This window comes from Gekko japonicus, unplaced genomic scaffold, assembly GCF_001447785.1.
Source record: "Gekko japonicus isolate JY-2015 unplaced genomic scaffold, Gekko_japonicus_V1.1 scaffold27, whole genome shotgun sequence".
Lineage (NCBI taxonomy): Eukaryota > Metazoa > Chordata > Lepidosauria > Squamata > Gekkonidae > Gekko > Gekko japonicus.
Genome location: NW_015172002.1, coordinates 1,798,767 through 1,823,008, shown reverse-complemented (window position 1 = coordinate 1,823,008; position 24,242 = coordinate 1,798,767). Strand labels below are relative to the sequence as shown.

Sequence of the window (24,242 nt, the reverse complement as noted above, 5' to 3'; positions counted from 1 at the left end):
ATACCCCACTCTAATAACAGTACTTTAGGGGATCTATGGCTCTTCTGTCCTTCATATAAGACCCCAAGTTGGTGAATCAATGAGCTTCTGACACTCAAATATGCAGCTACTCCAGTAAAAGTGAACAGAGAAGTCTGCACATATAGGAATGTGATTTCTGTGTTTGGACACCACAGATCATAACAGGATTTTATGTCGCAGCATGAGAGTTTTATGTGTAAATCTATTAGGAATAGCTAGATTTGAATCCAATAGCACCTTAGAGACTGACAAGATTTTGGGGGTATAAGCTGTTAAGACTCAAAGCTCCCTTCATCAGATACAGTCAGAATGGAAATTCCTGAGTCCTTACATCTGTAGTGACATCACATGTCATGAATGCCTTCCACTCTCTACATCTGACAAACAATTCAGTCCCTATGCAAAAGAATAAGCAGGCATAAATCTGACCACAATACTCAAATAGAGAAGCTTCAAAGGGAGATTACAATGAGAGATTGCTGAGTTTGAGTTAATTCACAAATTCAGAACAATGGATCTCCTAGGGCTTAATAGGGACACAGGCTTCTTATTGCACTACGGAATCTAATTTTCTGTCTCTAAGCATTTCTCCTCTGCTTTAATCAAGCCGATTGTAATGTGCATTGTACATTGTGCATCCTGTGTCCCTTCTTTTGCAGCACCCCTTCCACCTTCTGACTGGGATATAAGGGCTCAGGGATCAGCATTCTGACCTGTATCTGACAAAGGGAACTTTGACTCTTAACAGCTTATACACCCCAAAACTTGTTGGCTTCATCCCCATACCCAGAAAAGTTTTGTTAGGGGGTGCCAGGGGGGGCAGTTTAGTACAGTGGAGCTGACTACATCACAGGGTTGTTGTTAAGGAGATATAGAGGTGGAGAGACATGGCTAGGTAAGACCTGACAGGTAAAAGCAGGGGGAGGGGGAGGAGCAGCACCTGGGGCAGTTTGGAAATAATAAAGAAAGGTCAGGATTTGTGTCTGGGAGTTGTATTCTCTCTGAAGTGTTGTGCATTGCTCCGGAATCAAAGCCTACCCCCAGAAGATCCAAGATGTCTGGCAAGCATTGCTGAAGGAGCTGGGAGAGCCCCTCAAGGTTTTACAGACACAACCTGGTTCTGTTGGCTAGCTAGCAGCAGCAGGAGGACAATAACCCCCTGAGCACCCCCTTAACCCCTGGTTCTCCTTGTGCCCCCTTCCTACAACCCCTGCCTTTGCAGGCAATCTGAGAGGAGAGCAAAGACAGGAACTTTGTCTTGCACCTCCTAAAGCAAAAATTGCATCGGCGGCAAGTCGAGCATGGGCTGAGACATACTTCCCCTCCCCCGGCAAGCCAAGCGGGCACTTCACAGAGAGGTGGGCGAGGCATGGCTGCTTGGAGAGGGTGCCGGGCACCCATAGGCACCCCCATGCGTACAGGCCCGTAAATATTCTCTAAGGTGCTACTGGACTCCAATCTAGCTGTTCAATTGCCACCGCCCTCTAAAACTATTAGGAATTATGTTTTAAAGTGGTTCCTAAGTAATCTTTGAACCCTAAAATCCACTCTGGGAAAGTTAATTTACTTCTGAGTATACATGTTTAGGACTGGCCAGTAATAGGTATGGCTGCATTTATATGTAAAACTGTCCCAAAATGCTATGTTGATAATCAAGGGAACCTGCATCCACAAAAGCCATTTGGAACAGGGGATGTAGTGAGGTGGAGAAATGGGCAAGACTGAGCAAAAAAAGCTGGCTAGATCTAACCCACAATCCTTACTAACACTAATAATTAGAGGGAAGCTAAGAATGCTGAGGTTTTTAAAAGCTACTCTGAAATCACAGTTTATAACAAAGGAAAGAAGAGTTGCTAATCAGTTTGTACACACAGAAAAAGGCTATACAAACCATTATTTTTAATATAGCAATAATAATAACAAGAGACACAGTACAGGCAAAATGAAGTATTTTTAAATCCCATTGATTACAGTGACATAGAACTGACTACATGCTTAAATCCTTTTTTTTATAATCAACATGTTTTAAAAATACTGAGCTTTGGCTGGATCATGCCCAATTGCCCATCATTACTATGATTACCATATTAACAAACAGATTGTGACCAATGGCCTGTATCGTACCATGCTTTTCAGCACATGGGGGGAGGCTTCAAACTTTACTGAGCGGAGTGGTAGGATACCAGCCAATATCAATATTCCACACTTTACTACTTAGTTTACAAGGTCAAGCTAAACATAAATATTTTCTGCTTTCCAAAATTTCCTCCTTTCTCTTTTTTTCCATCACAATAGTGGATTCTTTTAAAAAATAAATGAATTGAGGATTAGGCTACTGATGACACCTACATAAGGTGGACCCTGACCTGGGTGGCCCACGTTAGCTCAGTCTCATCAGATCTCAGAAGCTAAGCAGGGTTGGCCCGGGTTACTTAGACCATCAAAGAAGCCCAGGGTAGGGTCACTGTGCAAAAGAAGGCAATAGCCAGAGGTCATTTCGGGGGGGAAATGACGAAGCCCCGCTCCCTGCTTCCGGCCGCCCCGCTTCCGGCCCTCATTCAGCCAGGAGGAGGCAGGAGAAGAAGGAGGGTAAGTTGCTTCCTCCCTGCCTCTCCCCACCCCTGCCTGCTTGGGGCCAGGGAGGGACTTCGCGGGGCTTCCTTGCACTCCCGCCGGCCTTGCAGGTCCACCGCCGGGCCCCTCATGGGCTTCGGCGGTGGAGCTGCAAGGCTGGCAGCGGCGGCCGAGATAGTTGGGGGCGGGGTGTGTGGCCTTATGACACACTTCCGGTGATGTCAGGGGGTGTGGCATATGCTAATGAGTTATGCTAATGAGTTCCTCTAGCTCTTTTTCTACGAAATGACCCCTGGCAATAGCAAAACACATGGAAGCCTTACAAAGTCTCCATAAGTCAGCTGTGACTTGATGGCACTTTCCTCCACCACCATAAGGTGCATAACAAGCCTCTATTATAGGGACTCTATATAAGCCTTTATTAAAGGGACAGGGCATTTTTCTTTTTTATTGTGTGTTTTATCGTGTGTATGTGTGTGTATATGTATATTGGTCAACAGGGGCCGCGGTTGCTCAGAGGTTAAGATGTTGAGCTGCAGACCGGACGTTCAGCAGTTCGAGACCCAAGTGCCACGTGACAGAGCGAGCTCCCATCTCTGGCCCCAGCTCCTGCCAACCTAGCAGTTCGAAAGCAAGAAATTGGAAGTATATAAATAGGTGCCACTTCGCCAGGAAGGTAACAGCATTCTGTGTGCCTCAGCGTTCAGTCATGCTGGCCACATGACCATGGAAATGTCTTCGGACAGCGCTGGCTCTTCGGCTTGGAAACAGAGATGAGCACCATCCCCTAGAGTTGGATTCGACTAGGTTTCAAGCAAGGGAAACCTTTACCTTTGTATTGCTCAACAAATTTTTATCAAGTGTGTCCAGTGTTTTTGTTGAAATCATCTGGCAGCCCTACTCAAAATCCCACCCAGACCTCCAAAAAACCCCACCTCCAATTAATTGTCTCCTTTGCTTCCTCCCCAAAAAAGAAAGGAAAATGTCCCCTTTGTGCACTCACATTGCCAACTAATGCTAACCTCAACATAGCCCACAACTCCTGTTAACTTCAGTATACAAACAATCCAATCCTCATCTGGAGGAGTCTGCCTGCCCCTTCAGCCTTCTCAGTGGAGGCAGCCCAGTTCCAAAGCCTCTAGTCTCCTGTCTCCCTCTCTCCAGACAGAAGCACAAGAGACGCAAAATTTAAAGTGGACACTTGCAGCCCATAGGTAGCCAACCACATGTGCCTAAATAACCAAGCCCACTTGCCTCTACACACATATCTCTTCCCCCAGTGTGCCACAGCACAGGCATCACATAGCATTCAACATTAGTGGGGGAGCAAGCCTTGTGCAGCTTTTCAGTGTACTGACTCCAAAACCTAAATAAAATTTAAATGTCACATGCAAACTTACTAATTTCTAGCTGTTTTGTTCTTATTTTGCTCCTTGGATCTCGGCACAGTGTGCAAAGAGAACAATAACTTGTAACTGTACCCAACTTCCATTAAGTGGTGTGCAAAACCCTGAACCCAAATATACATGTTCATATGCTTGTGTTTTATAGCATGCACCCTCAAATTTCAGGCCTTATTGCTCTTCCTGTCATTTCTAGACAACAAAGTCCTTTAAATTGCTCTCTGGGAAACTATATCACTTTGGCCTTCAACTCTCTTCACCAATACTCCCAGTAATTTCATGGCTGGCCTCAGGGGGTTGGCAAATCGACAGCCACCCCAGAGGCTCAAACCTGAATGCCACGTGTTTGCTGTCAGTGCTTCAGTATGTGGCATTCAGTCATCCACGGCTGCCTTCAGCCTCCTGCCGTTATACAGCAAGGAATTGATGTATATAGCTTGAAAGCTTCAGCAGAGCAGCCTTGGAGCTCTCAAATGGAGCCAAGCAGGGATGCCTGCCAGAAGGACAGATGAAGGGGTACAAGATTAAAAATGAAATCATTCTGTAGGAAAGGAAGGGACGTGCACAAATTTGGAATGACCAGCACATTAGTTCCTCTGCATTATTTCTGTACCCGTGCCTTTGATTCCACATTTGTGCTCTGAAACAGCCAAACATTGATGAGCCCAGGCTGTGAATTTACAGGCCACAGAAGACGCCTTTTGAAAATCTAGAGGAGCAGTTTCTTTCTAACACATGGGGGGTGGGGGTATTTATTTATTCTAAAATTCAAAGGGAAGAAATTACGAAGTGCTTTGTTCAATTTTACCTTTTATATCTATCCTAACTGGGGCCAGACTACCAGGAACAAACCACACTAGAGCCTCTGTGCCTAAACTGCTTTCCCCCATCAACTTTTAAGCCCAACATATATCAGAGGTTGCTTTCTCACACGCCTTCTATCTCTGTGATCAGACGGTATCCACCTCCATACATATGTACACTCTGCCCACTTATATACATACATATATACACTCTGGCTACTCAAATCATTACCTCCATCTCTACGGTGATAGGTAGAAGTCCAAGTGTGTCTTTCAGAAGCATTGTAAAATATTTCGGTTTTCAGGGTTAGGGTTAGAATAAAAATGAAAGAAAACTGGGACTTCAGATATGATTAGGAGCACGTTGCGTTAGACAGAATTTTTATATGCCTCTGAATTGTTGCAGATTACAAGTTTTCAGCACACAGAGATCCAAATAAATAAACAAATAAACTGACAGTTTTTCTTCATGGTCTAATATAAGGATATGGTGGGGGAAGGGCTGGTGCATCCCATTGCCCCATTAGAATTATACGAATAAACAAGCAAGCAAATCAGCGTTATCTCAAAACTGGACAACCAGGTCTCGCATGCATGCTGACAACTGAGATGGCCCAATTGGCTAGCAGACCTAATGGATTTCACTCAGGCATGCAGCATGTGGCACAGCTCATTTCCTTCAGCCTCCTCAGTTTACTGTATGAAGCTCTATACATTACAATCTAGTGCAGGGGTCAGCAACCATTTTAAATGACATCAACATTCAGAGCAAAAGATGACCAAAGAACTGTTATCAGAAAGTCCATAACGGCATAACTGAAAATATACCCCTTAACATGCCGATTAATAATCCATATAGTTTTCAGAGCCCAAGTACTGGTTGTTGTGAGTCCTTTATTAGTAAGCGGCACACATGAGGTCTCACACAGAAGTTCTCTTTGCAGTTGTTTTAGGGCACGGGCATATATCTGCCGCCTCCTTCGCACTTGGATCATCATGGTCGTTTCCTTTCTGTAAAACACCCCTAAGAAGCCCTTTAGTCCCATAAAAATCTTGGCCAGCCATTCCCTTCACATATTGGTTATTCTAGCATCCCACCCACCCCTCCAATGCACTGTAACTTAAAGATCTGCATTGAGTCTCTGCGACTGAGATGAGCTATAGATAAAGAAATAAGTAAGATTTTATTTTTAGAGTCATAGTTGGTTCCATCCTGAGCCACAATCAGTTCTAGAGGCACAGGTTACAGACCCCCTGATCTTGTGCATTACAGGGACACTGCTATTCCATATGGATATTGCAAAAGTGTATGTTTATATTTGGCTAATGTAAAGAAACCCCTGCTGTGAATCTGCCACTGGAGTCTTGCAGAGACTGGTGCTCGTTCAGTCCCAAGAGCCTCCTGCTGCAGTTCACTCCAGACAGCGGGGAGGGAGGGCCAGAACAGCAAGACCGGATGAAGAGTGGGAGGTGAGATGCCTCTGAATGTGTTCCTGTCTTCACGCTGTGTGGGTTTCTTGCCAAGGGATCTGATTATTGAGAGCCTCCAGCTGCAGAGCCATGCAGAGAGCACTGATCAATAGCCAGCTCTTCCATGCACTGAGATTGCCAAGGGAAAAGATACAGTTCTAGTTCCTCTGAAAAATGTGGATAAAACAAACACCAAATAATGTTACGCTATGCTCACAAATATCAATACCCAGATGTGTTTGCCATTTTGTACAGCTCCAGCAAATTGGTTTTTATTATAACCGACAAATGAAAGCAAAATTTGTGAGTGAAAACACAAAAGAAAGCATACCACAGAAAGATATTAAGTTTATATTGGATAAATTTGGTCATATAACATATTAAACTATGTGTACATGTATGCACAAATACATAACAACTCTAGGCTTCTTTCAGCACGGGTAAGGCAACCTACCCGTCCTCTGGGCCTGTTCTTCCGTTTTGGAATATCCTCTTCCATCTCTTCCTCCTCGTTCACTTCATCTGCATTTTCATCATTTTCCAAAACCCTCTGTAGTTAAAACAATGAACAGTAACTAAAAACAAATCTAGAGCAACAGAAGATCCTTAACAGAAGGGCAAAGACAAATGAAAGCAGATCTTAGGAATAGATTTACTTCATGTGTAATATATTTACTTCATGCACACAGAGCAACACAGATCAGGCCACTGCAGGACTGGAAGCTCCAAACAAGAACTCAAGCAGTGTATAAAGCAGGGTTGTGCCAAATGTTTGCAATGAATCATTTCTGGCATGAAAAGCAGGATAGGGGAACAAGGTGTGGAAGGTGGGATCAAAAGGTCCCGTGGACCCCATCTTGTTCACCCCCTGTTCATAGCCCCAGTCAGCAGCTCTTTCTGTGTCTTTTTTCTTTAAATCAGGCTTCCTAATCCTAGGAACAGTGACACTGTCATGTTGCCAGTAAAGTTGGCCTATGTGACCATGTCACGGTTCTTAGGCTTAAAAAGACCAATTTTTTATTTTTAAAAGTAATAACACCAAAGTAGCAGCTTATGAGCACTGCAAACAGGTTTACTCTTTTGAAATGCAGCTAGGACCACCACAATGTTAATGCAAGTACCAGGGATGGAAGGGCACTGCCCAAATGTGTGCCAAGGGGCATGGAGAAGATGTCTGTGCTCTGGATATGTCTTGGGAGAGCAGGACTGCGCTGCAAAGGATAATTTGCAGGGGCCCACTATAAACTTCTAATGGGCATCTTCCCACAAGTCTACCATGATGCCATCATGGGTGTGTGTGTGTGTGTGTATATATATACCCTAAGGAAGATGGATACATAGTAGAAAAGCTTCAGTGTGGCCAATAATATAAATTTAGAAATGCAGAAAATGTAAAATTAAAATAGAAACCTTTCTTTCATGACTGATGAGACTCTGTGTGCATGTTTGTTTGTGTGTACACACAGGAGTTGCAAGCAACAAACAGGATAGAGTTAGAAGTAGAAGCACAAGATTTGAAGCCATTTCAGAATTACATTGATTATTGGTAGGGCTGCCAAATCTGGGTTGGAGAATTCCTGGAGACGTGGGGGTGGAGACTGGGGAGGGCAGGGTTTGGGGAGGAGAGGGAGTTCTGTGGGGTATAATGCCTTAGAGTCCATCCTCCAAAACTGTCATTTTCCTCAGGGGAACTGTAATCTGGAGATCAGTTAAATTCTGAGAGATCTCCAGGTCCCACTGGGAGGCTGGCAAACCTAGTTATTGGAAATGTGCCCAAGCACCAAAGATTACCTGGATTTCTTGTAGAGTGTCTTCCTCTTTAGTATCTATCTTTTTTTCAAGCCCTTCTCCACGCAGCAGGGCTTCCAGTGTGGTCCCCTCAGATGTAAAACCATCTTTCTTCAGAGGCAGGTCAACTTCTAATAAACAAAAAAAACCAAACCAGTTTTATTTTTTTCCTGAAGAGCCCAGGATATAAAAAGCAAGCATAAGTAACAGAACAAATGAAATATAAAATTGTTTTAACAGGAAAACTTTCCAGGAATCCTGGAGGTTTTTTTGCCATCTTCTGGGCATGGAACAGGGGTCACTGGGTGGGTGTGGAGGAGAGGTATTTATGAATTTCCTGAATTATGCAGGGGGCTGGACTAGATAAACCTGGAGGCCCCTTCCAACACTATGACTCTGTAATTCTGTGAGTCTTGTGTGTTAGCTTCTTTTTAATGTTTGTATTTGTGTGTGTGTGTGTGTGTGTGTGCGCGCATGGTTGACTTCTGGTGACCTCTAAAGGGGCTTGGACATTTCAGAGAGGAGACTTGCTATTGCCTGCCTCTGCATCCCAGCCCTGGTATTCCTTGGAGGTCTCCCATCCAAGTACTTGCCAGGGTCAGCCCTGCTTAGCTTCCAAGATCTGACGAGATCGGGTTTGTCTGGCCTATCCAGGTAAGGGCTTGTGTGTTAGCTTGTTGAGAAGTCTGTGTAACTCATTTGCTATACTCACGGTTACCAAGTCCTTCCTGGCAACTGGGGGGGGGGGGCTTACCAGGAACAGGACACCCAAACAATGTCGCCAGCAACACGGTGACATCACTTCTAGCATGTACCGGAAGCGACATCATCACTTTTTGACATCTCAGCAACGCTCTGGTATTTGGGCAAAAACTCTATGGTAAAAATGTGTTCTACCATAGAACTTTTGACCAAATATGAGAACACTGCCATGATATCACTGGGATGATGATGTCAATTCCAGCACAAGTGACATTGCCATGTCACCAGCAACATAGCCTAGGCCTCCCTTTTGCTCCTGATAAGTCCCCCTACCGACCAGCTGATTGATGGGGGGCAGGGCCTGGGGGATACCCCAGCTCCAGTGAGGGACTGGCAACCCTATCTCTACTAGTCAGTGCTAGATTGCCCAACACACAGACTAAACATGTGCTTAGGTCACCAGCAAAGCAGGAGCACCAAAAATGAGATTGGGGGGTGGGATTGATATTTCAGAAAAGTCTATACAGAATTTATTTTAGTTTCAGCATACCTGTAAACTTTGTGTCAGTTCCAAAAATAAAATAAAATAATTATTTGATGGTTTAGTATTGTTTTTATTTTGAATTACATATGAGGGAGCACCATAATCTTTTCAGTGCTTAGGGCCCTTAACAGTCTTAATCCAGCTCTGCTACTACAGTAAGGATTCTCCCATCTAACATGGCATTTAGTGATTTGAGAGGAAGGCAACAGGCTCCTGGACTCCTAGCCTTTTAGCAGATCACATCATCACTACTGATGTACACATTTCCAACATTATACATACAAACATAAGCATCCCCTTTTCAAATGTAACTGTGTTACTGGCATGTATAAGACATCTATAAAAAGGCAGTTTCACAACTAGAAGTAACATTTTGATTTACACTTTCAGATATCATAAATGAGTAGCAGATCATCAAGGCTAAAGGAAATGCTCACAGAGAAATGATTATTTGGGTGGATAGACTGAAATGTATACCTGCCAAAAATGTACAGTATGTCAAAGAACTGGCCCTTGCAAGCTGGCAAGTAATGAAATGTGTCACAAATTTAGTATTCATACTGCCCTTACATGGCAGGGCATAGTCAACGAATAACTAAAGATGATGGCAAAATCAGAATTTGTGTACCACTAGAACACACTGAAGACAGCCATTTGCTTTGCAGCCCATCAGCTCATGAAGTTGCCTTATACAGAGGTAGATCACTGGTCTCCCACCCCAAACTCCAGATGGGGCCTGAAGATCTCCCTGAATTACAACTCATCTTCAGACTCCAGAAACCAGTTTTCCTGGAGAAAATGGTTGCTTTGGAGGCTGGAATTATACTCCACTGAGGAGGTCCCTCCCCAGGGTCCATCTCCAAATCTCCAGGGATTTCCCAACCTAGAATTGGGAGCCCTATTTCTCATGGTCAGTCCCATATACTCTGAGGGTGGCAGCAGCTTTTCATGGTTTCAGGTAGAGGTCTCTCTCATTATTGGCTACCTGATCCTTTCAACTGGAGAAAGTAGGGAAAACACTTGGGAGCATCTGCATGCAAAGCAGAGGCCCTACCACTGAGCCACAGACACACCCCAAACATTAAGACTGGCCACATTATAACAATAAAGACTCATGCTCAATAGTTCCAATATATTCACATATACCTCCTCAAAAAGTAGCCAAATAATTGTACCAGCTTTAAACTGGAATTAAAACAGCAGCTCATCAATATCCTCATATGTTTTTATGTTCCACAACTGTTCAGAACTGGATAGGAGGGGGTACTATGGCTGCCAGGAGATCCAATGTCCGGGGGGGATCATATACATGTGCTTTATTGTACTCCCTTCTTTTTCCAACTTCCCTTAAAGGATGCTCTGTACTGTGAGAGAGAACCATCCACACAGACTATTCCTCTGGATTGTGCCTCTTAGAAAGGCCGCTGTTAGTAAAGCAGTCATTCTATAAGGCACAGCCCAATGGAATAATTTTTACTCATAACCTGAAGACCCTGAATAAAAAGGGATTAGTCAAAACTCCCTCAGTAAAGTGGCTCATGACCACAGGCGAAAGCAAAGAACTTACAAATGAAAACACCTCTTTCTTTCTACATTCTATTTTTAAAAAGGTGTTGCATTTTTGTACAACAAAGCACAAACCCACACAGAATCAGCTGCCACACAAACAACTGTCTCTACGCACCAAAGCAGCTCCGTTTTCATTTCTAATTGGAAACAGAGCAACTTATTGGGAGAGTTCTAGCATGATCCATTGCTCTAGAGACAGATACTGTGAAAAAACTAAAGCAATTCAATTTCCCAGAACAAGGCTTATACAAACACAGTGTCACATTGATTCTTTGAACTGGTTTATTCTCATAAACAAATACCATGTACAACTCTATATCATGAATTATTCCACAAGATGCCATTTAAGATGACAAAAGCCATAGTCAAAGCTGTAGCCCAGATAACTTTAAAAGTAATACTATACAAACCAACTTACATAGCACAGAGAGATCTACTGCTGGGCAAATGTAGCCACTGAGCTCATTAACAGGATGTGGCAGGTTATACCTTAAAGGGCAAATCAGTGGCTCAGTGAGCAATTAAATCTCATGTCTGCTTCAAATGAGAATCTATCAGTGTCAGAAGAGGGCACAGTCTCGGGTCCATTTCTGTTTCCCACCCCTAGAATATTTATTTATGGTAGAATATTGGGAACAATGGAAGTCAAAAAGAATATCATAAAATATGCCATGGGAAAAAAACCAGATTAAGCCCACTCTTCTTCTGGGAAATATGCAGAGAGAGAAGCTGTCTGTTAACTGTCGAGTTTGCAAAAGATACCATCTTTTGGGATGGTGCTCTCTGCCAGCAGATGGAGCGCCCCAGGGGAAATGGTGGTAGAAAAACCCAGACAAGCTGCATCCATCCATCCATCATATTGCTAATTTCCACATCTCCAAGGCATAAATATAGCATTAGAGTACAAGTGGAAGAAACACAGAATTTTAAGGAGGGGGGGGCAATACACAAACATGTGTCCCTTAGTGACTGGATTTTGTGTAAGTGGTGAAGTCAATATAATTTCCAGAAACTGGTTGTTGTTGTTATTAAAAGAAGAAGAAAAACTGTGGGCCACATCTACACAGTGATTTTTACAGGTCTTTAAATGGGTATCTTCAAAGGAATTTGCAATGATACGGCCAGAATGGCAAATGTTCTGCAAAGTTCTTTTTGCATATACTTCTCCCCATGTCAAACAACCCTAAACCCTTCCAGATCTCTGCCCTGTTCACCAGTGTCCAAGTCACCATGTATCTTTAATTCCATATCTTCTCTGATTGTGGTCCAATCTGCATTGGTCTTTCTTGCTACTGTGCCAGCAGTCCCAAATCGTATCACAAATCTGTCTGCATTGCTTGCCGCAGCCATTCCCGTATTGTATTGACTTAGCATTGGCTGTCTGCATCATTTTATTGCCCTGCAGTGGTGACTCCGAGGTCACTATGGCATCTCACTGGCTTATGTGGATCTGGTTTTCAGCCAGAGCAATTGCTCTTCTCTGCTCCTGAGCTGCTGTAAGCGATAAGCAGACAACTGGAGCCAAACCTCCCCCCCCCCCAGTTTTTCTACGATCATGTTTCTTTGCTGGTGGTCTAGAAGCACACCCACTGCTGAACAATGTTATTTCCTGGGGCAGTCCCCAGAATGCCCTGCCTGGAAACCACTGGGTGTTTTGTGTTTTTTACCCAGCTCATTCACTTTCCACCCCCCCCTCCCCCTCCACCAGGTCACCCCCCCTTTACTTTCTGCGGGGGGGTCATGTGGGTGCCATTTCCTCCCCACTCTCTCTCACACTCTCCCTCCTGCGCACCCCCGCGGTTGCCATGGTGAAGTCTGATGCAGACAGCAAGCTTTTATCCCGAGCCAGAATGGGAGGGAAAGGGGAGCAATGTACAACGGCGCCACAACAGACCGAGACTGTTTTACACAGCAGATGCATATTCAGCCTGTGACCTGACTTGAATCCTATCCATCATTTCCCTCCACTCTAACAATTCCCCTCAGTTCTGCGCTTTCCTCTTATATTCCAGCCCTAGGATTTTCATTCAGCCTCACGATTGGCTAGGAGAGCCAATGGCAGTGCATGCCTTGCATTAAATGTTACCCAAAGTTACCCATATTCTCTACCAAGCAACCTGAATTCTGAATATAACAACAAACTGCAGTGGTTGAAAGGTTCTTCTTGCATCTAGCTCTAGCTCAGCTGAATGTATAGCTCACCTTTTCTATGTTATATGCCATTGTATTCTGAAACACAAATCAGCTTTCATTCTAATATTTCAGTCTTCAAAGGCAGGATTGCATTAAATGGCTGAAGTTTATCCCTCAGACAGTGAATATGAACTTGAATGTGCCTACCAACATTCACTCTGATGTCTCAAGTCTTCAGGAATATTGCACTGTGCTGAATTTCAATTTTTCACCCTGATATAAAAACAGATGTGATGTAGTGGAGGTGATATTCAGACTTGAAAGTGTGTACCAAACTTCATTTGAGTACCTCAATAAGCATCAAACCATTGTATTACAAAGTGACTTACAAAACAAACATGCCAAATGGGCCAGTAGCAAAACCAATGCCTACTCCTCAATTAATTATACAGTATTACACAATTTGCAAATAGTTTATTTTCAGCAATGGTGGGCAAGGAACTATGACAGGCGCTGAAGTCAGAGCCCTTGTCCAGCACCACTCCTATCTTCAGAGATTTCACCATGCATTTCCCATTCACTTTTACAATTGTATTTATAACTAAAAGAGTAAGAAGCTTGCTTTTTTTAAAAAAAAATGGAAATTCTCAGGATGCTGGATTCTGCACCCATGCAAAATTATTTGGAATTGCAGAACATAGACACAGTTTAGCTGTTTCCATGCTGGTTCTAGAGTATGGAAGAGCCAATGGGTGCATCTACAAGGCAGCTTCTCACACTTCTTTTTCAACATTTTAACACCAAACCAGAAGCCAGGAATGCATTTCCTGAAAGACAAATGATAATGTGGCACAAGAACAGCATATACCTTGGGTTCTGTTGATGGTGCAGTGCATGTCGTCCCCACTGTTCTTCCAATTTCCGTGTCTACTGTGAAGGCTCAAGGAGCCACAGAAATAATCCCCCAAAGCATCACCCAGGACAATATACCATTGGTGCAGAACAGCAAGGCCCAACAACAGGCATTTAACTAGCCTCTAGGGCTGCCAACTCCAGGCTGGGAAATTCCTAGAGATTAGAGGGTGGAGCCTGGGGAAGGCAGGCTTTGGGAAAGGGAGGGACCCAGCAGAGTACAATGCCATAAGAGTCCAGCCCCCAAAGCAGTAATTTTCTCCATGGGAACTGATTGCTGTGGTCTGGAGACCAACTGTAATTCCAAGAGATCTCCAAACCCCACATAGAGGTTGGCAACCCTAAGTCTATTTAATAAAAAAGAAATATATGAGCTTTGTGAGACATAATAATACTTATAATCATTACCTATTTCACATCTGTTATTTTTTGGGGCCAACATAGTAACAACATCCTAATCAAACTTTTAAAGACATATGGGAGGGGTTGGTGGTTGGGTTTTTTTTTAACAATTTAATATTCCAAGAGCAATGGGGTAATTGGACACTTGTGTTGCTGGTTTTCTTCCCTTCCAGCAAGGCCAGCTAGTCTGGTAAGATGAAAGAAAGCAGGAGCTGGTATGCCCTGGGATTTTACAGTTCCATAGAACACTGGTGTTCTAAATTACAGAGCAAAGGCAGGGTGTCTTTGAATTTCAAACTAGTTTCACATTTGACGTGAAAGAGTTCTATGAGCTTTCCCCCAAAACCAGTCTCCCTGCATTAATTTTTCAAGTCTCTGGCGTTTTAAAGACCTTACTACTCTGTAAGGAATATCCTTCAGAAGTTTGTCGACATGCTAAAAATGTTATTTTTTGTCATAGATGTAATTATTAGTGTGATTGTTTAAAATGTTCCCTGGCAGTCTGTTTTGGGAGCACAATGGGTTAGATCCAAAATGCCATAAATTAAAGGAATCTGTGAAAACCCCACCTCCAGCTTTCCCCCACCCACCCTTTGGGTCCCACCAAAACACCTCTATCACCAGCAGAAAAGAAGGAGAGAAAGGTGGGGAGAAGAACCCTCACTAGAGATGTAAACTTTCCAAAATTTTGAAGCCATAAAAAACAATGTGGGGGAGGGGAGTAAATGTATGGAAAAACTGAAATATATGCAATACTTACTTTCCTGTCAAACCTAAACTTCTGTTACTGATTGAACACCATAAAATGTATAACTTATAATTTAGTCAGCATATAAAATTGTACTACTTGGCATATTTATGGAATTTAGAACAATATCTTCATTATCTGTAAGAAAAATTGTAAGTGAACTCAATGCTAGAGAAAGAGTTGCATCCTACTGTACCCTATGCTACCATAGCACATATCTCTTTAATTTTTTCCATCTGAGAGGTAAGAAAACATAAAAGTTGAAGGTAGAAAGCAAATTCTGTAGTTAGCAAAATAAAGTATTTTCTTTTAACATGCCAAAAGTCTTAGGGCTCAGTCCCCACATGGTAAACTCTGAAACTGTAACCAAAGCAAGCTTTTTTGCATTTTTCAGGTTGTGGTAATTATGATGTGGGAGCTGCTTCCCAAGGGCCATTTTACCAATTACCTAATAAAGGGAGAAATTCTTCTTCCACCTAAGAAGATGCTAATGCAAATATATAAGGTTAATCTGGTGCTACCTATTCATATAATTAAGGTAACCAAGTTAGGAGAGAGGAGAGAAAAACCCACATAGGTCTATAATATATCTTAAGCCCCATGAGGGAACATACTGGTGTCAGCTATGCTGCTTTGGGGGGGTGGAGGTTTGGTTGTCTTCTAAAGGCAATTAGAAGACAACCAACCTCCCCCCACCCCATGGCAGCATAGCTGACATACTGCCCCCTCGAAGTATGTCAGCTAGGAACATTATGAAACTTCAAATATTTTGGACTCTAAAATCAAATGTGGAAAATTGATGTATTTGGTTGAATGGGCAGACTTTGGACCCCAGCACCTTGAATGGGTGGAAGTAGAGATATTCGGGCCCCTGTACTGTTGCGGAAGTTTCATCGTGCTTTCCCGGACAAACCGGGAGAACTCCCGGAATAACCGAGAGACCTCCCGGAATGCCCGGGAGTCCCCCCGTATGAGTGGTGTGAAGCAGATTTTCGAGGGGGCAGTATGTCAGCTATGCTGCCATGGGGGTGGGGAGGTTGGTTGTCTTCTAGTTGCCTTTGCATTCCTTCTGTGCTTCTTTGCTGCTACAACGCTTATCTCTAAGTATTGCAGGTGGGGATGTTAATGTCTGGTTTTCTTGGGAACCGTGCGAGAGTGTCTCGTTCCCAGCTTCAGCACTAAACGGCCGAAGCTCTTTCTCCCACGCACGGGAGGGTGGCTCATTGGTCAGGGCAGTGGGGGGGTGCATACGAATACCCTATATCCTATTATGCCCCATGGGCAGCCGTCATTCTTAACAGTGCCTATGTTAATGCATCTATAGCTCTTCAATAAAGTATTACCTTTCCTGATAAGCGTGTACTACGTTGTTGGCTGTGGGTTCTGACAACTGGCACATTGCTCTTTCTCCTTCTTAAGAACCAACCATTCATCTAAACTGTGGAAATTATAAATTTGTGTTCTATACTGACTGTGCACAAGGAATGGGATGTTCTACCATTCTGCCCCCTTTTTAATAAATGGAATTAAAATATATGAGGTAACCTGATACCACAAAAAGTTACAGAATTCTAGGAGCTTTACATAATGTTTAGATAAAAATGTGTACACTAAAACAAACAAGGTTTATGGCAGCTGAGAATATGGTGAAATTGTACTCTGCAGGCTCAGAAAAAGTATAAATGGAGAGGGGGAAAGACAAGGTGTGAACAATGTGAGCCCAAACTCCTGCCGAGCTTGCACTGGTGGGAGGGGGCTGAATTGCCTCCTCGTGAGGCATGAAGTGAAGAACGCCAGCGCTGAGAGAAATGCAGCGCCGGACAGAGGGCGGAGCCAGCCTATTTAGGCTCAGCTCCCGCCCTCTGCCCCAGCAGTCCTTTTGCATGCTTGGCTGGGCAAGAGCATGAACAGAGAGCTGCTCAGGCCTGCCTGGAGGCACAGGCAAGGAGTGCTGGCGGCCCAATCTCAGCGGTGGCGGCCCCCCCGATCTCAGTGGCGGTGGCCCAATCTTGGTGGAGGCAGCGGCGGCCCATTTTTCGTGGTGGCAGCCTATTTTTATTTATTTATTTATCCTTAAATTTATATCCCGCCCTCCCCGAAGGCTCAGGGCTGATCACAAGGGGCACGGATGCCCAGGTTAGGACACTAAAACAATACAGAATAATATAAAATACAATAAATACAGTTCGCTAAAAATTACTTTACGGTGCTCCAAAAATATTTAACTATGAAATTCAAGATGGGGTTCTAAAATTATTTATACTAGAACAACAAACAACAGTAATAACAATATATAGCAGCAACAATATACGTCCCTATAGCCTTGTCCTCTGCCAGGAACGTCTCGCGCCCCCAATAGTACCCGCTCTGAAGATGGTCAATTATCGGGAATAGAGGGGGATGCAGATGGAATCATGGTAATGATGGTGACGTAATGATGATGGCGGCAGCTCCTACTCAAAAGCCTGGTGGAAGAGCTCCGTTTTACAGGCCCTGCGGAACTGCACCAAGTCTTGCAGGGCCAGGATCTCTTCTGGGAGCTCATTCAACCAGGTAGGAGCTGCCACCGAAAACGCCCTGGCCCTGGTAACTGCAAGTTTGATGTTTCTGGGGCCTGGAATATCCAGGAGATTTTGGTTCCCCGACTGTAGTGCCCTTGGGGGAACATGCAGGGAGAGGCGGTCCCTAAGGGGCATCGGGCCATGGGGGTCAGGAGCATTGGGCCACTGCAATGGCAGCCAGGACCATCAGGCTGTGGCGGCAGCCAAGGGTGTCGGGTCATGTTGGGGTCACGGTGGCAGCTGGAGCAGCAAGCCGTGTCTGGGCTGCATAGGGGCCTGATTCCTGGGGCCACGGCGGCAGCCTAGTCTTCGAGGCTGTGTCTTGTGGCTGCAAGGCAGTCCTCGCTGGCCCGATCTTTAGGACCGCATTGGAGGCTTGCGGTGTTAACATTACACAGATTTTTTTAAAGTGACACCACATTGTAGATTGGCAATATCATGTTTTGAGAGCCAGATTAACTTTTTGCTATGATGGGTCTTAGCGGTTATTAGAACTTGAGAAAATTAAATACCACAAAGTATTTCAAATGCCACGTTGGGCAGTCACTTGGTTTTTAAACAATGGATGCCTCCCTAATCAGGTCTCCTTGCAGGTGGGAAAGTTCTTTAAGGAACTCCAAGGCGCAGAGAGAGTGTTCCAAGTTTCCTATGGGTGTTGTTTCCACAGTTTGCCAATCCAAGGGATCTGGAATTGAATTAGAGATGCTCACTAATGGTATAGACCTTAGACAATGATAATTCTAGGCCTCAATTTCCTATCTTTCAGGGCACGGGATTGCCAAACAATCCAATGAATTGAGTCTTGTCTGCTTAATAGAGACTTAATGTGTGAAAATGCGCAGCTGTAGTTTTTTAATGGCATGGAGGTAAATAACGTCACCAGATAATTAACTTCCCTTTAAAGGGGGTGGGCGTCCTTTGCTACCAAGGAATATCAATAAGTTATTTCAACTGATCAGTGGAAATATAAGCCCTATTAATATTCGGCAGTGCCAGTATGCCTTGCAAATCGCAATGACTGTGCAAAAGCAAACATTGCTGGGTAAATGTAGTGGAATTTCTAAAGCATTCTATGAAGGTCTTGGGAAACGGGAGCTCTAGAGGACCAGAGGCAACCCTGTCGTGGAAATGGGTCATTTTGCGACCTGGGGTGCTGCTGCACTTCAAGTTAGGACAACGATTACTGCTTTAGGCTTGTGGATGGAACTCCGCTGACCAGGCACCTGTTTGCGGTGGTTAGCACAAGGACTTTGGGCAAGTGGGACTTTCCTGGGGTGAAGTTTGGAACTCATTCTTCTCAGTTCAGCGCCGCTTCCACTGCAGCTGCTCTGGGCTACGCATTCCCTTGCCATGTGATAGTGTCAGTGGGACCTTGTTCAGGTCAGTACCTTTGTCCAGTCACTGCACTCCTTTTTTTGGGGGGGTGCTGTGGATCAGTGAGCTGTGGCGGGCTTTTGCCTAGTGTCCAAAGAATGAAATTGCAAATTTTTAAGTTATTAATGAGGTTTTTTCCTTCAGGTGCTGCTGGCTGCGGGGTGAGATGAGGAATCAATGTCTGTGGCCACAGCATGGACTTTTGGGCCACCCACTGGACCAAGAGGACTCCCTGGCCAGGAAGGCCCTTGTGTTACAAGCTAAGGCAGACCTTGCGATGATAAGAGCGAGGTGGCCCAGAGTGCGGATAGTCTGGCCAGCTATTCTGCTTCGCCATGAAGGACAAGGCCCTTGTGTTAAAGCTGAGGCTGGCCTTGTGATGAAAAGAGCAAGGTGGCCTGGAGTGCAGACAGGCTGGTGGCTATTCTGCCTCACCATGAAGGGCAAGGCCCGGGTGTTACAAGCGGACCAGTTGCCTGGGGTGCAGCCTCACCATGATGGGCCCGGTGGCCCGGAGGGCAGATGGTCTGGTGGCTATTCTGCGTCGTCATGCAGGGCAAGGCCCTGGTCTTACAAGTGGAGGCTGACCTTGCAATGATAACAGTAAGGTGGCCCAGAGTGTGGATAGTCTGGTGGCTATTCTGCCCTGCCAGGTTGGCGCAATTTTGGGGACCCCGCAAGGCATAAAGACAGCTGGTTGCCTGGGGTGCAGCTGGTCTTGTCTGCAATTTGGCTGTGCCAGGTGTGACGTATCCAAGGGGTTCCTAGGTGCTTGGGCTGGGTGAGACGAAACGCCAATCAACAGTTTAGAAATGCCATGGTAGGCGGCTTGGGCCTTTTCTTGTTGCACCCTGATATACGGGTCAAGTTAACAGACCTGTATAGGGGGGACGGGGTGCACTTCTTTAACAAGGGCAATGATATATTTCTGCAGATTTGGGGCGAGGGGTGATGTTGGCGCTGGATAGCTTGGTGGAGGCGAAGGCCTAAGCAGAGGCTTGACCTTTGCTATGGCGGGGTAACGCAATCAGGATGTGAACTGGTGAGCACCTGGGCATTGTTATAAAGGAATTAAAGGGTCCTCCATGAATGGCTTTCGGGCCTTTGTGGCTCAAGGCCGGGAAGGGGTGATCTTCCTTGGAGCAATCTGGCCCGGCCTACCTTAGCAGGCCTTTGCGGCTTCTGGGGTGGTGGGCCAGGGGTTCTCTTGAATATGCCAAGCTGCTGGTCGAAAGCTACCTTTGGTGGCTTGAGATCGAGGCAGGTGCATTGCCCAAAAGGAAATGAAGGTGGTCAGGAGTTTGACACTTGTCATATTCCTCAGTACAACTAAGCAACCCCTCGCCAGTTGTTGTTTGTAAATTAATTAATAAAGTGGCCCTTGTTAAATCCATATTGGTGTCCGTCTCTTCATTCTGGCTGAGGGGGCAATGTAACATTCAGTTTTTCTGGGAAGCCCTTAAAGACAGTATGCAGAAATTTTATCAGAAGTGCACCACATAGAGTAGGAACCCTCAACATAGGTTACAATATCAGAGAGCAAAAGCAAAAATATCGCAGGACATGAATGATAGAAAATGAGGCACACTGGGAATTTGTCAGATCCAAGTTTTGGACTGAGTATCTGAGGTTTCATGAAAGAAAAATTTGACAAACATAGGCATGAAATGATTTCATTCATATTAAAGTAAAATGTCTTCCTCATCAATGCCATGATAGTTTTCAAATGAAATGTATAAAATAAATGGCACAGCCTTTCACCTTCCTTCCTGACAGTAGGGTTGCCAGCCTCCAGGTGGTAGCTGAAGATCTCCAGGTGACAGAGATCAGTTCACCTGGAGAAAATGGCCATTTTGGAAGGTGGACTCTATGGCATTATATCCATTGAAGTCCCTCCCCTCCCTAAAACCCACCCTCTTCAGGCTCCACCCCCAAAATCTCCAGGTATTTCTCACCCCAAAGCTGGTAGCCCTAGCTGAAAGCCAACAGACCCTAAGCCAAAGAGAGGACAAAATCTCAAAAGTCCAAGCATCCCCACCTCTGCATGCTCAAAATATTGCCATGGTCCAGCAATCTTCTACCACACCTAAGGGTGGTAGAAGAATGCACAAAAATCAATATGGGATTCTATTGAGCTTACAGAAACAAACTGCTTTGTTTCAGTGGTCACTCAGCCCTAGGATCTCTAATCGGCTGAATGGTGCCAAGGTAGTACAGGTCTGCTACAGTTATCACAGTTACAAAAATGAATTGGAGAGAGAGGTCCACTTTGTATCCACCTATATATATATATATAAAAAAGAAAGTCCCCTCACCGTAAAATCAATGCCCAGGCCTCTGGACCTAGAAACACCAAATTCGAGGAGAGCATTCCTACCATGGCGTAGATGCTCACTAAGAAGGGATTTTTAGAAATTTGACCCCTAAGGGTTAAATTTTGCTCCCCCCCCCCGTTGATTCTTGCACTGTTAGACCAGGGAGATGTGGGTTGAAATCCAGTTCCAGTCACCAGGTGAGGATGGGTGACTGCCACTCAACCTGTCTGACCCCATAGGGTTATTACAAAATGGGGCAGGACCCATGTATATTGCCTGAGCTCCACACAGGGTAACAATGAATAAAATAAATACAAATTGATCTTGATAACTAAGAATGGTACCTTCACCTACAGAGGCAGTTAAACCTCTGATACTCAATGCTTGGAATAAACCACAAGAAATAGCTATAAACATAAAGGTAAAAGGTAAAGGTTCCTTTGCTCGAAAGCCAGTCGAGTCTGACTCTAGGGTTGCGGTGCTCATTTCTGTTTCAAAGCCAAAGAGCCAGCGCTGTCCGAAGACGTTTCCGTGGTCATGTGGCCGGCATGACTAAACACCAAGGCACACGGAACGCTGATACCTTCCCACGGAAGTGGTACCTATTTATCCACTTGCAATTTCTTGCTTTCAAACTGCTAGGTTGGCAGGAGCTGGAACTAGAGATGGGAGCTCACTCCGTCATGCGGCAACTTGGGTCTTGAACTGCTGAACTACTGACCTTCCACAGCCTGCAGTTCAGTGTCTTAACCACTTGAGCCACCGCGGCTCCTAGCTATAAACATGAAACTTTATTAATATGCTTCTCAGGAGATTTGGCCAGTCATAGCTTGAGATCAAGTACCCAAGTAGATGGACTTTCAGTGTCAGATCTGTCAAGGCAATTCTTAAAACAAGCCCAGAATGATATTGTGTGTATCTGAAAGAGAAACACGAAAGTTTTCACCCTCTACCATCTATCCAAGTGACAACATAAACTGTGAGAAGGAGAGCCAAATCTCCTGCACTCAATAAATTATTCTCATTGCTGCCATCTCCTCCCCTAACCAAAAATAGTAAAAAGATTGTATGGGGAGGAGGAGAAATCCATCCAAGGGGAAAAGCAAATGATAATGAAGGGGGTGAGTGGTGGTGCCTCTGCATTTCCCTTCATTTGATTAATGATGAGCCAAAAAGCTGCAGGTCTAAGCCACAAGATTGATGGCTGCAGAGAGGCTCCACAGTGAAGAGATGAATGTCTGGTCATTTGCCCTTGATGTGCAGAGAAACGTCTTTCCTAAACAGCCGTACCAAATGCAGTCATGTCATGTTCCAGTTAGAAAGAGAGATAAACACTAGCAGATGGAGCCACCTGGGGTGCCTCACCCCCCTAGAAGGGCAGAGAGTCCAGACTCCTTTGGGTGCTCAGAGAAGGTTGATGTGTCCCTTCATTAACATCTGGCTGCAAGGTTTGTTGAGCTACTCTCCCTCCCCCAGACAGTCATTCGCCTGCAGAACAAAAAAGGGCCTAGGAAGGTGAGTGCTGGGGGAGGAAAGGATGTTAGAAGCTGAACAGAATGCTGTAATAAGCTCATCAATCTACAGATATCTGTGGTTGTTTAGCATCCTTCAAGCTGCTCTTGTGCAGAGAGAAAAATGGCAGCTACACTAGAAGGGGGAACAGTAGCAAAGGCATAGTGGGCTGGAAGATGGCTTATCTCCATTAATATGTTCTGTATACGTCAGAGCAATAGGAAACCTATTAAGATTTAGGAAGGAAAGATGGGAAAAGATGGAAGTTGGATGTGGTTTGGTTCCAGCTGTCATGCTGACAGCTTAAGAGTTCTTTTGGGTGTCATTTCTAAGAGGGATGTAATTGATTTTGTCCATTCAGATATAAAAACAAAGAACCACAAGAATATATAAATCAGAGATACAAGCAGGGAACCTGCAAGGACATGCGGGAGGTCACTTCACTTTCCCCTGTATCCCTTTCCCCAAACTATTCCTTCCTCTCCTCTTGGCAGCTTCCACATCCTGTTCCTTTGCCCTGCTTCCTTCTCTTCTCCCACTCACCAACCAACCTTTCTTTTATCTGCCACCACACTCTTCAGTTTTATTTATTGTTTATTTACTTCATTTATACCCCAGCTTTCTACCCAATGAGTACCAAAAAACCTGACATAATTCTCCTGTCTTCCACTTTATTTTCATGACAACCCTGTGAAGTACATTTGAGTGACAGTGAGTGACTGGTCGAACATCACTGAGCAAGCTTCCAGAGCAGAGTGAGGATCTGAACCTCAGTCTCTCAGATCCTAGTCTGACACTCTAAACACCCTTGCAGCTTCTCTCTTGGAAAAGTCCGGCCTAGTTGCAAAAGTCAAGTGGTAATAAGTCACTCAGATAAGTTGTGTGGTGGCCACTGCCATGCCCTGCCAATTTGTGCAAGTTGTATGGAGTCTGTCACTGGGCCCAAGTGAGTTGTGTGGCACCTGGTCATCCAGTAGCCATAGCTGCACCTGGGTGAGTTGCACAAACTGCATATCAGCAAGTTGCCCAGTAGTTGCTGCTGGCTCCAAGGAGTCCTCCTTCCAAGAAAGGAAGGAGGAAAGTAGGAGGTGAGTGGGAGGCCAAAATACCCCTGGGAAAGACCTCCCTCATGCCTTTTACTGATAGAAGGCAAAATTAGAAAGCTGGCAATATTGTTATGGTTGCCTAGCAAGTTGCACAATGGCAACTGAGAACTCAGAGGGCATTCATTTCTTAAGGGTGCAGGGACTGCTTCTTTTATTGGGGGGATAATCACCCAATTTTTTAGATCTCCATTTTTTCCTGCAAATTGGGGCTTTTCTCAGTTTCTTAGGAAGATATGTCTTGACTGTTCATAGCCCCAGTCTCTGGATTGAAGTATTAGATATATTGATGAGTGGACCCACTCCCC

The 24,242-nt window shown here is 44.7% G+C and overlaps 1 protein-coding gene across 1 annotated transcript in view; it reads right to left on the bottom strand.

The window, feature by feature from the left end:
• Window positions 1-24,242, bottom strand: part of DPF3 (D4, zinc and double PHD fingers, family 3) — a 241,123-nt gene that overhangs the window by 66,471 nt on the left and 150,410 nt on the right. The window contains exons 4-5 of the mRNA XM_015420042.1: window positions 8,063-8,190; window positions 6,726-6,821 (exon numbers count right to left, since the gene is read on the bottom strand). Coding sequence (XP_015275528.1) covers window positions 6,726-6,821; window positions 8,063-8,190 — 224 coding nt within the window. The remainder of the gene's footprint in view (window positions 1-6,725; window positions 6,822-8,062; window positions 8,191-24,242) is intronic.